The 16,239-nt window shown below is 39.5% G+C and overlaps 1 protein-coding gene across 5 annotated transcripts in view; it reads right to left on the bottom strand.

The window, feature by feature from the left end:
- Positions 1-16,239, bottom strand: part of LDAH (lipid droplet associated hydrolase) — a 109,477-nt gene that overhangs the window by 53,944 nt on the left and 39,294 nt on the right. For all 5 annotated transcript variants that reach the window (XM_044262007.1, XM_044262009.1, XM_044262008.1 and 2 more), the window contains exon 4: positions 11,322-11,491. In XM_044262007.1, coding sequence (XP_044117942.1) covers positions 11,322-11,491 — 170 coding nt within the window. The remainder of the gene's footprint in view (positions 1-11,321; positions 11,492-16,239) is intronic.

The raw sequence follows: 16,239 nt of genomic DNA, 5'->3' as shown, positions 1-16,239 counted from the left end.
ATAACAAAATATTAGTAGCTACATTAATCTGATAATGGGTTCTGGAGATTCATTATACAATTATTTTTATTTTTCTGTTTTAAGATTTTCATGGTAAAAATTTTAAATGATCAATTTAAAAACGAGTCTTTTCCCCCTTCCTGTCTGTATCAGCTTAGATAGCTGTATTCGTCCTTAGCTGAGAGGGGTTGTTACTGAATATACCTTTAAGCTGCTTCAACACCTCCCCCAGGCTATGTCTGAATTTTCCATCCTAACAGCAAGCCCTGGGTGATTAGCTCAAGGCCCACCTACAGCGGACTGATGACTTCCATCACCAGGAGAATATTCTCAGAATTTGATACAATGCCACAAACACAGCTACTTCAGTGCCTAGAGACATAATAACATAGACATAGGTTTGCTGGAATGCAGAGGACCAATGCAAAACTAAGATTGAGACTTTGTACACAGAAGAACGGGGCTTAAGCCAGTTTCCACTGACAGACTTCTGCTACCTTGCTACTTAAATCTTGGAACTTAAGGCAGCAAAGAAATAAGAATCACGTACATGGGCCCACCCCAGGTGTGACCTTGACAACTCAAGGAAATGAGAAACTACTTCTTGGTAGCATTGTTTCCCTGAACAATCTGGATATCAGCACCTTTACTCAAGAGGGTCAGAGTGGGGGCGCCTGGGTGGCTCAGTGCCACTTCACAATGCACTTCACTGTGATGGGGAGACCCCAGAGAGAGTTGAAGACAATGAAAAGCACCACATGCAGTCTGCATGAAGTCAGCAAAAGCTTCTCGAAAGCTGCATCTAACCAGAGATAGAGCAGAGGAGTAGCCAGGCAAGAATGTATGCTTTGGGCACACCTGAGTGGCTCAGTGGGTTAAAGTCTCTGCCTTCGGCTCGGGTCATGATCTCACGGTCCTGGGATCAAGCCCCGCATCAGGCTCTCTGCTCAGCGGGAGTCGGCTTCCCCCTGCCTCTCTCTCTGCCTGCTTCTCTGCCTGCTTGTGATCTCTCTGTGTCAAATAAATAAATAAAGTCTTTAGATGTGGTAATACAAAAAAAAAAAAGAGGGTCAGAGTGCTTGTGGATCAGATCACAGGCAGAAGGAGCTAGGATATGTGAAATAGACATAAAAAGAATGCTCCTTTAGAGAACCTGATTAGCGTTCCTCCAGCTTCCAGGGCGTGATGTGAGAAGACAGAGCTGACAGACCAAGGACAGATTTAATTGTCCACAGCATCTCCACACATCCTGTGCCCCCAGCTTTTGGAAGGCTTAGGCTGGTGGCTCCCCAGCAGGAGCAAATGTCAGAACCACGTGGGGCACTTGTGAGAGAGAACGCTGATAGTGTGGTCCCAGCCAGAGAGTTTCAGATTCAGAAGGTCTGAGTAGGGCCCGATAATCTACATTTCTAACAAGACCCCAAGTAATGCTGATGTCGCTTTGAGAAATGCTGGCTTAGCTATCCGAATGAGCGCCTACTGTCGTCTACTACATTCCGCTCACACCGATTCCCAGGCCAGGAAGAGGAGGTGCTAACGTGTGTGCGAGCATATGTAAGGTTTTCTCTACCTCACGGCCACTTCACTTCACTTGCCCTACTTGTCCTTTTTTTTTTTTTTTTAAAGATTTTAGATTTTATTTATTTATTTGACAGAGAGAGAGATCACAAGTAGGCAGAAAGGCAGGCGGGGGGGGGGGAAGCAGACTCCCCGCTGAGCAGAAAACCCGATGCGGGGCTCGATCCCAGGACCCTGGGATCATGACCTGAGCCGAAGGCAGAGGCTTAACCCACTGAGCCACCCAGGCGCCCCACCCTACTTGTCCTTTTAAACACATCTCACTAACTCTTAATACACTGAACCTGCGAGAAGATGGGGGAAATTTTCCGTATCGGACTGGATCATGGATACACCAATACTAAAATGGTTCAATATTTAAATCTGAACAGGGCTCAAAAACACTCAGATGAAATGCATTAGATAAAGTACTAAGGATTAACATGCATGAAGAATGTTTTATTATAAACCCCTGTTTTCACTTTCTTGCAGCTTTCCAAAAAATTAGCCCTTTGTGGTGAAATTTTCCATGCTTGGTTTCAGCCCAAAGGTGATTTTTTTTTTTTTTGCTAAGTTTGAGAAAAATATATTAAATAGTTTTTGAGTTATGAAAAGATGAAAAAAGCCCACACAATTTTTCCACTTTGAAAGCAATTTTAGGATTTTAAAAAAATATGCAGATGACTAAAACATGGCTGAAGTCGCAAAGCTGAAACTTTCCATGTGTTCGGCTTTCAGCAAGGTAGTCTCCTGGGTAATTAGAAAAGATAATGTGTGTGCACACACACAAACAGATAAATATATGCATTTAAATAAATGCACAAGTGATTGGCAAAGTCACATTTCACCATATTCAGTACAAGCCTTCCTCAGAGGAGGGGACTTACTATTTTCTGCCGGGAGCCTTCCACCAAGAAGGGTAGCTGTTGACTGCCTGACGCTTGTGGTTTTCACGTAGCAGGGGTCACTGGTGGCTCCCGAGGACGTAAGTGTGGCACTCCTCGACACTGCATCTCCAGAATCATCCACTTCTTTTCATACTCTCACTCCCCTGCTGCCCCCCGGCTCAATTCAAGGATTCTGATTAATTGTCTTCTGAGTTCACTTTCTGCCCTTGGCCCATGCCTCAACACCAAGTCCCTCTATCTTCCTTGCTCTAGAAAACACACACATGTTCTCATTTCTCCGAATTTTCTCTGAAATTCCCCCAAGAGTATTGACCTGCTTCCCACTAAAGCCTTCCTTGTGTTATTTGAAGAACTCAAGTAGTAAAGAAACAGTAGTAGAAATCCTATGTTTGGGTCAAATAGGTTTTGGTGGTTTGTTACAGTAACTTATTCTGTCCCGTCTACAATCATCACCTTCCTAGCTACTTCACCTGGAAAACAAATAACGGGAAAGTCAGACAACAGGAGGCAGAGTCCTAGTTGTGTCCCTTCATGGCCAACTGACATATGGGTTAGACACGCAACTCCCAGTTACTTCAGTCTCAGTATCTGCAAAATGGAAGAGTCAGCTTGTCACGTGACCTTGTTACACGTAAACATGTTCTGTAAATTTCAAATGACTGTTGGCTATAATTGTTCGTAATGACAATACATTAATTTTAAAAATCGTTTCAGGTTTCCAGACTCAAGTGAAGAACCAAGTACAGGGAACATGTATCAAATGAAGACCAAGTTAAAAATCACAGAAAAGTTTTTGCAAGGATGCAGTCAAAGATTAAGAAAAATTTCATTTTCCTACTTTTCCTGGGTGCAGATTTAAAAGATAAGTAGATGATGATGTTCCTCCAACCAATGTTCCTGACATCTTTGCAGCAGCTCTCTCTGCATGGGCTATTCCCCTCGACATATGTCGAATTCTCTCCCACTTATGGGAAAACATGTTCTCTTGACCAGCTTCTTCCTTAAGTTATAATCTTGTCTCCTCCTCTTCAATGGCCAATTCCTGGAACACAATTCATTTATCACCTAACTGCCTGAGGCCTCCTTCTTCCACTACTTCACTAAAAGTGTTCTCTTCTGGGTCATTAATGCCCTTCTGATTACCAATACCAGAAGCTTTACATTCTCTTTGAACTCAACCCTGTTATCCTGTTTCAGTTATCTACTGCTAATAACGTACCATGCTGCCAGCTTATGGTTTAAAACCACAGTGATTACTCTTTCTTATTCTGTGGGGTCAGGAATTCAAACAGGACTCAGCTGGATTTCTGCACCACGTGTCATTGGCTGGGATCCCTCCCTGGGCAGCATTCAGTAGCAGATGGGATAGGCTGAAAGGTCCAAGAAGGTCTCACCCATATCTGGTGCCTAATGATCCTCTTCCGTAGCCAGCGTGGGCTTTTTCACGGTGTGGTGGTCTCAGGTAGTTGCACTTTGTATATGGCAACTGGCTTCCAAGAGGAAAAAAACAGAAACTCCCAGTCCCCTTAGGCCTGGAATTAACATCACTTCCACTGTATCCCATTGGTGAAAGTCACATGCTCAGCCCATATTCAAAAGAGAAGGGAAAGAGACTTCATCCCTTGAGAGAAGACTGGCAAAGAATCCATGGCCATCTTTAATTCACCACAAATCTACATCTTTCTTGATGTTTTCCTTTCTCTCCTTTTAGCACGTGGTACACTCTAGTCTAGGGTAATGGCTTTCATTCCTTTTTTTAACCTTGATTCATAGTAAGATATATACTCTACACTGTAATCTAGGATAATCAACACACCCCATAAAAAGTGAAACAGAAGTTTCATAATATAATCCACTCTAATATTTTCTATTCTGTTTTATTATATACATTTTTTAAAATGCTATTTGATTGTTCGCAAACATACGCTTCTCTGCTCTGAGGAGGATGACACTTTGCAGCCTCTTGGATGGCAGACTTGGTCATATAACTTGCTCTGCGTAAAAGCTGTGTGAGTGGGACAAATGTCACCTCCAGGCAGAGGTTTTAAAATGCAGTGGGTCATTCATTATTCCCTTTTTATCTTCTGCCATGAGACTGGAGTATGCCAGACAGAAGCTACTCCTTTAAACCGGAATCTGGAGTAGGCGGGCACAGTGCACAGTGAGAGCTACATGGTAGAGCCAACCCTCGAAAGACTTGTATCAGGAGCAGTAAATCAATCTTTGTTGTGAAAAGCTACTGACACCGCGTTCGTGTAGCACAGCCTACCCTACCTTGACTGAGCCACTGACTGCAACCCACTGAGGTGACTTCAGAATTCAATAAAAAACTAATGTAGTCATTACTTTGGAAAATTACTATACCTTTTGCCTCTTTCTCTTCTTCATCCTCTTTTCTATCAAATAGTCATTCTCCTAATATACATCTATGACCTGTTTCTCTTCTCTCTTAATAGGTTCCCTTGGCAAATCTCAAATACTATCTTATTTCTCATCTGAACTAATAATAACTTGCTTATCATGTGGCTGTTAGCTTCTTATTCTACACACTCTCTCCAATTCACTCTCCTTTTTGGTGAGAGGTTAATATATCTGATTCAGGACTATTATCATTACAGGTCCCTCACTGGCTCCTTACTGCTCAGGATATAGAGTCCACATCCACACTGGGGACAAATTTTTTATCCCCACTTTTGTCAGCCTAGGTTCTTACATCCCACTGCCCCCTGCATGTACACCAAGCTGTATCCGAATCAGACCACTCACTGCTCTTTTCATGAGGCCGGTGATAAAAACCATTTTTTCCCATACTGTTCCCAATGCTTAGAATATATAACAACCCCCTATCACCGACAACGCCTCAAACTTCCTATTTATAAACATTTCTAAGTATTGACTCAGTCTTCTTCCACTTAAATACGAGCTCTTCATGAAGTTTTTTTTCTGATCTACCCAGTTAGGAGCCATCTTTCTTCAAAACTTCAGAGCCTTATGGTAGGGACTTCCTCATTTTGTCTTGTTTCTTATCAGTTAATCTAGGGGACAGGGCTCTGGCAACAGTTACTTTGACATATGAATGGGCTCCTATTCTTTCCCCTCTCTCCAGTTTGTCTTGTCTGTTGAAGACGATGCAGTGATGTTACACGAACATATCTAACTTTGACTGCAGACATGAAGATTCATTAGAATAGTTTAAGTGCACCATGGTCTAAATAATCTCATGGTTCACAGAATATTTGATTTTATTTTTTTCCCTACTGTAGATAAGATGCACTCCAAAGTCAACAAACACATGATCTAACATGCTATTTTAAATCCTTCAGTAAAAATTTTCAAGCTTCTCAGCTGTACGTGTGGTTTGTGTTTTCAGTCTCTCAGATTTTGTATCTAAAACACCACTGGGGACCCAAAAGAAACAAACAAACAAAAAAGCTCCAAGCAATAACAAAATTTAGGTACTTAATTTCATCAGTTTTACTCTTGTTTATGCATTTAAGACCTGTTCTTTCTCACTTGAGACAAAATGCTAACATGATTATCTGTCTTCTCTACTAGCAGCAAATTATATTAACAAATTTTAAGTAGGGAAGAGAAGTGGGAACCAAAAATGAGGGAGAAGACGAAACTATGAAATAAACAGACAAGAGAAGTGTTTTTTGGTTTTTTTTAAAAGGCACTATCCCTAAGAAATTTCAGGACATAGGCAAAATATCCTTGATTGTATTTTACTACAGTATAGTAACATTAACAAAATGATGTCCTTGAACCACTAATTCCTCTACATCAATATGTATTGTTGAAGAAGAAAGATAAGTAAATAATATATTTTAGACACATTTTATCCAACTGGATAAAAGAGCTTGGTGCTTAAAAAAGTGAGTTTAAGTAATCTGGAAATTTCATTTAGACAGAAGATCGTTTTGCCAACCAGACAGACAAAGGAAGCTCTATGTTATTGTGCATTTTCCCCAAGAAATGCCAAACGATATAAAAAATTAAGTTTTTGAAGGACCTGCTATCCCTGGAAGGGAATGAAGTGTTTTCATAAAATGCTATATAAATACTTAGAGGAGAATAAAAGTAAAATTACTTGAGATTCTCCTCACAACTCGGTGCAGAATCCACTTAAGAATCAAGGTCTTTCAACTTCCAACCTTGAACTTTATGCAGACAATTTACTGGCAAAATCAGATGGCACAATTTTAACACACAGAGGACCAATGTTGAAGGAAGATTCTAAATAGTGGGGATAAGACTACTACTTTTTTGTTCCAGTTACTCCAGCTCCAGCCCCCAGTTGCTAAAGCAGCGTTCATGGGGTCTCTTGCTCCTTGAGCTGCACCATAATGGACCGCATGAGACTCCTTGTATGTAGTCCAGAAGATACCATGCTATCTGCAGGCTCTGCTATCATCCAACGTGTGAAAGAGCCATCAAGTATCTTCTTAGACTCTCTTGATACCCACAGCTAATATAAGTGTACCCCACCCCTGGATTCACACAGAGCTGAGGCTGCATCCTGCAAGGGACCTTGCTCTCAGTTCTCATGCGTGAAATGAAAGACGAGACGAGACTGCTTCTAAAGCCCATCTCAGTTCTAAGATCCTATGAACCTAAAACTATGTTATTACCAGTCATGATAAATACTATTGAACGGTCTTCCAATTACCTATTTTCTCGGGCTTCTTTTAAAATTCTTTATTACTGGACATTACTGTCAAAACAGGAAGAATCTCTACAATTTTACGTACCAAATTTGCTTAAAGAAACAAAAAAATTCGAATACCAGATTTTTGAAAGAGCCAGTTTTCTTAGTATTAAAATATAGGTCAGATAATATGTCGAAAGTATGTAATAAGTCTCTTAAAATGATTTTAAGACCAAAGTTTCCTATAATTAGTTATAAAAATATTGTAAAGAACTGAACCAAAATAAAACCAAATAAACCAGCTACTAAACTACACATATGTCTTCAAAATCTTATGGGAGTCAAATATTCCAGTAAAAATAACAGAAGAGATGGAAACACAAGTTTCTTATTATCACACTTCATATGTTATAAAACATAACAGCTAACTTATTTTTGGCAAAATGATTAGGGATTGCAACACTCTGGCTTACACAAACTTACTTGATTGTCGAAAGCATCTGAAACGGAGCGTGTCAATGCTAACTTCAGGCGCGCAGGCACTGTGCCGTCTGAGAGGATCCCAGAGACACTGACATTTCAGCACTTCAGCGGGGCCCACACCACTGATATTAACCGGGCCAGGTGTTTAAAGAGGGGTGGGGGGACTTCAACAATGCAGTTAATTGAAACCAGACAAAGCTTTTGAATAATAATAATAATAATAATAATAATAATAAAACCATACAGATGTTCACCCTCCTCCCTGGGTGACCTTTATGGACAATTTATTACATGCGTTATTTTCTAGAAAACACCCTTTTAAAGAAAACACAGTTTCGTATGTCTCTCTGAAAGCTCTATAATCGTGGTATGAGTTATGCCTCCACGAACAGACTACGTTACGCTCATGTTTCATTTCCCTTTCCCCTTTTCACCACGGTTCCTGTAAGGGCGAGAACACCTGGAAGGAGAGCAGTAATTAGAAAGCTCGAAAGCAAAAGGAGTTCTAAGAAGCTGCATTTCCTTAAGATGCACTGTACTTCTTCCCCAATAGATATGTGAGCGCATGCCAAAAAGGAGAGATGGGTTCAAACCAATGTGATGCATAAGAGAAACCATGCAGTACATGCAGAATCAGTGGGAAGCAAACAAAAAGCAAAAGGACAGATCAGTGATTAAGTTAATAGACTGTGAAGGACTCAGAAATGAGTATTTTCTTCTCTATGTATATAGAACAGTGTATTTGTCAGGATTCCCCAGGGAAAAGGAACCAATAGGATATATATGTGTGTGTATATATATGAAAGGGGATTCATGAAAGGAAGTGGCTCACATGATTACGGAGGGCAGAAAGTCCAACAATATGCCATCTGCAAGCTGGGAATCAGGAAAGCCTGTGGTAAGTATGATTTAGTCTGAATTCACAGGCCTCAGAACCGGAGGAGCTGATGGTGTTAAGTCCTAGAATTGAAAGCCAGCAAACCCAGAGCCCCAGTGTCAGAGGGCAGGAAAAGATGGATATCTCGGCTCAAGAAGAGAGAAGTTGGGGGGTGGGGAGAGGGAAGGAGGGAGAGAGAGAGAGAGAATCCCCATTTCCTGAGTTTTGTTTTATTTGGAACTTCAGTGGATTGGAGGATGCCTGCTCACAACGGTGAGAGCAAATCTTTTCTCAGTCTACTGATTCAAATGCAGTCTTTTCTGGAAACATCCTCAAAGACACACTGAGAAATGTTTTACCAGCTAACAACTGATAACCAGTCCCTGAGCCTGGCCCAGCTGACAATAAAATCAACCATCACAAACAGTAATGCTCTCCTCATTTCACACATGCAAGTATTCTTTTCTTCAAAGTTCTTCTTTTTTTTTTAAGTTTTCAAAACACATGGGATAACTAATAACCCCAAATTGTATTTCACATCAGTTTGCTACATTTACTGCTACATTCACCTCTTACACTGGGAAGTAAACTGGGTATTTGAATTTCTATGTATCTGTATGCTTGATCGTGTACTGCACAAGTGAAATACTAACTGGTAGTGGTGGGGTAGGCAGCTTCTGACATGACTCTCACTTCTCATGCTCATGCTCCAGTGTGTTCTGCTCCTCTTTGGTGGGGGACTGGACCTGGGGACTTACTTCTAACAAATGGAATACTGTACAAGTAATGGGATGATTTCTGTAATTAGGGGAGAGTCTGTGACTTCTATTTGCCAGCAGACTTACTCTGCTTTTCTACCATACTTCCTCTAATGAGGCCAAGTTAGAAAGACCCACATGTTAAGGAATTGAGGGTGACCTCCACCCAAGGGCCACTAATGGACCAAGGCCCTCAGTCCAACAACCCTCAAGGAACCGAGTCCTGCCAACAACCATGTAAGTGAGCTTAGAAGCACATCCTTCCCAATTCCCATCTTCAGATGAGACTACAGTTCTGGAAGACACCTTAACTGCAGTCTTATGAGAGACCCTGAAGCAGAGGACCCAGCTATGTTGTCGCCAGATCCCAGACCCACAAAAACTGTGGGAGGATAAATGTGTATGGTTTTATGCTATTACATTTTGGGGCAATTAATTACACAGCTGTATAACTAATATGGTTCTTAACCTAGACACTGAGCCAATGATTCCACTGTCGTTTCCACCATCCTAAGAACAGCTAATACCTATTAGGGAACTTTTAAGGCCGAGGTACCATTCTTAATTCTCCCTTGGAGAACATATATTATCATCCCGATTTCACAGATGAGGAAATGGAAGTACAGAGATACTCAGTAACTTGTCCGAAGTCACACAGACAAAATACACAGCAAGTATATGAACCTAGGTGCCTTGGCTCCAGAGCCAGGGTTTTTGGCAACTGTGCAGACAGAACCGTGGAATGGCAGGGCTGGGAACTACAAGGTAATCTCATCACATTACAGGAGATTTAGAAGGGAAAAAAGAGATCAGGAGCCATGCAAAATGCTAAAGACAAAAATAAAGTCTCCTTTCCAATTAAGACACCTTTTCTATGGAAAAAGAAAAAGAGTAGAAACAATAATACAGTGAATGGAAAACAATCTTGAATTTATTGAAATCACACTTAGAAATGAGAAATACATTTTTTATACCCAATAAACGAAAATTAACAACCTCCATTCGGTATTAAAACCCACACCCAGGGAGGCTATAGTTATATGTTTCCTAAGGGCAATTGCAAGTGAGACCTAGTATGCCAAGCTGGTAGGAGTAGAAGAGAATTTCAGGGAGCTCTGAAACTCCTCTCGAGACTTTCATCTTATGGAATGAGAAAAGTCAAAATCCTAGGACACAGAGATTCCAGGAAGGAATCACTTCCTATCTTGCATTCAGATTAGGAAGTTAAATAGCATTCCCTCACACTCCTACACAATAGTAGTTATCAGACCTGTGGGTTAGTGGGTCTTCCACTAGACTTTGGACTCTCTTACTTCAAAGACTACCTTACTCACTGGGATATCCTTAAAACACAGCTCAGGGCCTGACACATGGCCAGTGTTCAATATGTGTTTGTTGAATCAAGAAATAATTTATGTTGTGAATTGCATCTATTCAATAGATGCTTTCAATGGTACGTGTTCATGAGAGTAGGAGTTTCCATTTTGTTTTGAAGTCTCTTCTAGCTCACTAGATGTCTTGGGCACTTTAAATAGGTCTTTTTGTCTCCAGTATCTCACACAATATCCGACACCCAATGGGACCCAATCATTTTTGAATGAATGAATTGAATGTCTCAAAAAGGCTGCGAACCTATAGAATGGGGAAGGATCCAGGCTTATGACTAAATAAAGATTTAGTGTTCTGTAAGGACAGCTGTTTGTTTACTGATGACGATGATATTGCAAAATATTTTCTCAATAAAGACAGATTCTTGTCGAGGTCTTAGCTGGTGACTACTCTAAAATATCCCTTTATAAATGACAAGTTATATGCAACTTCAGAATTCCAGATAATCCTAGATTATATGGCACTCATCTGGAAAATTTCTACCTCCTTCAGTATTATTTTTTGAAACACATGGAAACTGCATGAACATACACTCACATAGGCCCACAGTAATATGGATAAAGATAAAGGCAGCTATAGAATATCCACCTGTTTGTTCTACTTATCAGTTAAACAAGAGACAAAAGAGGAAAGAAAAGCAGAGGAGGCTTTGCGCAAGTGTGTAATCTGGCACCTACAATCACCTCATGAGGCATACTTACTGGGAGTTCAGGAGCAAGCTTCAGAATCTCAAGGTTAATATGGCAGCCTATGGAATGGCCAATGACCACAAGTTTTGTTTCCTTTGGCACATGAGTTCTCAAAAAAGCTAGCTTGTGTTCCACTTGACCTTGTAGTCCGTAGATGTCATTGATTTTTTGAGCCTTTGAATCTAAAAGCAAATAAATGAATATATTATCACTCAGTAAGGGAAAGTAATAAACTTACTGGGAAAACCATCTACAAACTAACAACTAACAACAACTAACTAACTAACAACAATAGTAGTTGTTCCCATTTATCTAAACCCTACAATATTTTAGCTACAGTGTTAAACACTTTATTTAAATTACATCAGCAAGTCTTTAAAACATTCCCGGAAATGATGAAAATCCCAAAGCTCATAGACATTAGGTGATAGACTGAGAGTCACACATCGATGAAGGAAGAATGGTGAGATTCAAACCCAGGTCTCTCTGGCCTCAAAATCCATGAATTTTCAATAGTCCATGAACTATAGTTAGCTTAGGCCACTAGCTCTCAAACTTGATCATGTATCAGAACCTTTGCAGGATTTAGGAAAGCAGTAACTGCTGGGCCCCACCAGCAAACTCCATGATTCAGTAGGTCTGGGTTGGGGCCCGAGAATTTCTAAGTTTCCAGGAGATGTTGATATTGCTGGTCCCAGGACCACACACTGAGAACCGCTGGTTAGGCTATTTTATATTATTAATAGACAACTAAGAAAACCCATGACACTGCTTCATTATTTTAGATAATCTTTGTTTGTTGAAGAACTTAGACTGAAGGGCTTAAGGAGAAATGTTGTAAATTGTTCCTTTTAACCAGCAGTCTTAACCTGAAATATCCTTTCTTCCTTTCATAAATGAACTGTCTTCTGAAATCTTCAAGAGCTAATTAAAACTTTATCTAGCTAATCTCCAAGAAAAATGAATGAGCCTCCCTTTGTGCTTAACCAGTCTTCTCCACTCTTATTAGAGCACTTTATCATACTTGTATAATTGTCTGTTTATTTCCTCTCGTAGCCTGTGAGCTCCTTGGAGGCAAGGTCCACCTTTTCCTGTGTCCTCTGTGATGAGCTAGTAAATAATATGGAGTGAAAAAAATGAACTCACTGGACATTCTCTGAGGATGCTGCCAGCTCTGATATTCTATAAATATGGGAAATTCCAATAGATTTTCCCTATGCACTTGTAATATTTCAAAATATCACAAGGTAGTAAATTGGTCATTAAAGTTTGAAATACTGGAATACTAAAATTCTTGCCACAACATCACTCATTTGAAAGGTACCCAGAACGCATTGCGAAGGACTGCTCTTCAGTTTTATCTGTGCATGCTCTTTCCATAGCCTTCGGTGCTCAGCTCCCCTTGTTAATCTGGCTAACTCCTCTTCATCCTTCAAACTCCCAATGGCTGTTATCTCCTCTGAGAAGCCATTTTATGATTCAGCGGGTGAGTAGTAAAGTAGCCTTCCTTTCAGCTCCCCCAATACCCCATGTTTATCTCACCACACTCCTAATACATTCCTACTTTACAATTTATGTCTTGCTTATCTCTGTCCCCCAGTGCCTGGCATACAGTTATTGAAGACCTTTTTACTGAGTCAATGAGGCTTAGTTCTTTTTTTTCCATGGTATTACTGATCTCTCGGGTAAGATGTGCTCTGTACTTACCCTTCTTCCTAGGTCAGCCTAGAATCCATTCTTCATTTAACAAAGAATTTCAGCATAAAACAGAATGGGGGAAGAGAGAGGATCTGGAAGTCTGACTTTGACAGGGCTCCTGATAGCTCCAAATGCAAACGTTCATTGAATATAAGAAGACATACAAATGGCTAACAGACACATGAAAAAAATGTTCAACATCATTAGCCATTCGGGAAATGCAAATCAAAACCACACTGAGATACCACCTTACTCACACCCGTTAGAATAGCAAAAATTGACAAGGTAAGAAACAACAAATGATGGAGAAGTTGTAGAGAAAGGGGAACCCTCTTACACTGTTGATGGGAATGCAAGTTGGTGCAGCCACTTTAGAAAACAGTGTGGAGGTTCCTCAAAAAGTTAAAAATAGAGATACCCCATGACCCAGGAATTGCACTACTGGGTATTTACCACAAAGATACAGATGTAGTGAAAAGAAGGGCCACATGCACCCCAATATTCATAGGAGCAATGTCCACAATAGCCAAACTGTGGGAAGAGCTGAAATGCCCTTCAGCCGACGAATGGACAAAGAAATTATGGTCCATATATGCGGTGGAATATTACGCAGCCATCAGAAAGGATGAACACCCAACATTTGCATCAACATGGATGGAGCTGGAGGAGCTTATACTAAGTGAAATAAGTCAAGCAGAGAAAGACAGTTATCATACGGTTTCACTTATTTGTGGAATATATGGAACAGCATGGAGGACATTAGAAGGAGGGGAAAAATGAAGGGGGGAAATCAGAGGGGGAGACAAACCATGAAAGACTATGGACTCCAGGAAACAAACAGAGATTTAGAGGGGAGGTGGGTGGGGGGATTGGTTAGCCCAGTGATGGGTATTAAGGAGAGCACAGATTGCATGGAGCACTGGGCGTTATACGCAAACAATGAATCATGGAACACTACATCAAAAACTAATGATGTACTGTATGGTGACTAACGTAACATAATAAAAGAATTTAAAAAAAAAGAATATTACACTTGAATAGTTTATGGTCCCCTCTTAGTTTATCTATTCTGATCACTCCACCTAGAAGGGATCATATTATGTTCAGATACCCCAAAACAAGTATCAATCGTTCCTGCAAACCAAATTCTTTATTTTTCAAAATAATGTTTGAAAATGTCAAAATCTTCCTTTCACTGGGACAGCATGGTGTAGTAACATCCTGGGTATTGGAGACAAGATGAATCTGGGTCTAAATCCCAGCTGAGCACCTTATTAACTTAGTGGCTAGAGCAAATCTTTTAACCTGGCTTCAGCATCCTCTTATCTATAACAGAGATAATAATTCCACCCTCCTAAGAGTGTAAGCATAATACTTTAAAATCACATAACACAAGTGTCTGGCATAAATTATGAGAGAAATGAAAGTTATGGCTGCTATCATTTCAATTTCTGCCATTTAAATCCTCCCTCAAATATACACCAAGAACATTTACTTGGATAGTGCAAAGAAAAAGAAAATGAGCTAAACGTAGTAAACATTTTAAAACTTCACTGACACCAGAAATAAGGTTCTAAAAGATTATATTTCAGATGAACTTTAATGAACATTGTAATTCAAAAGATTAATCAAATGAATATTTCAGAAGTAAATCTGGCTTTACTTCTGGGAACTGCTTAGTAACTTTCCAAGATAAAGAAATTACTTACTAGCATCTGCTGTTGTAATGAGGTTAGTGTAGAAGAAGACACTTTCTAGGAATAATGACAGCACATATTAAATGTGCTATCTGGACATTATTTTACTAGCAAAAACTAAAGGTTAAAGGACTATATACCTCACTACATATTTCATGTCTATGATTATTTTAATATACTCTGAAAAAATGCTTGAAATCATTAACTTGCTTTCCATAAAATACAGTAAAAAAAAATCCAGTTGTACCCAAATCAGAAGAATAATATAGAAATCACTTGAGCCATTCTTTCCATTGAAAAATACGCTTTAAGTTATAATCGACTAAGTATGTTTGAAACATAATATTTATCAAGATATCGTCTTAAATATGATATTGACAATTCCCTTTCAGAACCTGACCCTATTTGGGGTGCCTGAGTGTCTCAGTTGGTCAAGTGTCTGCCTTTGGGTCAGGTCCTGGGATAGAGACGCAAGTCGGGCTCCCTGCTCTTAAAAAAAAAAAAAGAAAGAAAGAAAGAAAGAAAAGAGAAAAGGAACCTGATTTATTTTTCAGATCCAGTTCTATGGAATTTACTTTGTAGCTTACTTATTGATTCTAGAGTTTATTTCAAAGGGTACATATAATCTGTTCCTGCTTATCTCATAGAGGAATTAAGTAATACTAGTATTCCACATCTACTCTTCATCTAGTTCAAACTGATTGATCCAGTTATTAATATTTGGTCAATTTTGGATCAAAATATTATGCATCGCATACAGTTTCAGGACACAGGTATCTGATAACTATTATTTTGTTCTATTTTACATCAACTAAAATTGACCACTCTGACAGAAAACCATGACTAAATGGCTGGACATGACTTTGAAAATACAGATCTAAATACAATGTATACTTCCCTTATCTTCAAGGAGTTCACAATCTAATAAGAGCCAACAAATAGATATAAACACAATTATAAAACATTGAAATAAGTAAGATCTCAAGCATTTCCTTGAGAAAAGAACAAACTTTCATTGCATCACAACTGAAAGGTAATGCCCCTCTGGATTCATGAAAACTACTGTGACCTTCTCCAAATGAACCAAGATAAATATCTAGAAAATATTCTTTACTAATGCACATTACTATAAATATGTAACTTTACATACTTGAATGCAATCAGATGGCCTAAATTTAACAATACACACACATATATGTATGTCTAGGTACATACGGAATATAAATGCTTAAGTTTTACTCTATATTATCACATAAGCAGTATTTATTTACAAGTCATCTGTGACCACAGAACTAACGAAATTGGAGATTAGTGTACGTGAAACTTCCGCTAGGACTGAGTCTGTGGACAGTAACTCTCCAAATCTCATACCAGAATTTCTCAACCGGTGAACTCTCCCATCTGGCCCCCATAATTACTCCAAAGCTGTATCTTAATAATAGCTTGAATATTATTAACAACCTACATGAGGAGATTAAAACACTGGCTAAAAGGCTAAAAATAGCACTTCACATTTTAAAGAATGCTTTAAGGAA

This window comes from Neovison vison, chromosome 8 (genome assembly GCF_020171115.1).
Source record: "Neovison vison isolate M4711 chromosome 8, ASM_NN_V1, whole genome shotgun sequence".
NCBI classification, from domain to species: domain Eukaryota; kingdom Metazoa; phylum Chordata; class Mammalia; order Carnivora; family Mustelidae; genus Neogale; species Neogale vison.
This window is presented reverse-complemented; position numbering and strand designations above follow the sequence as displayed.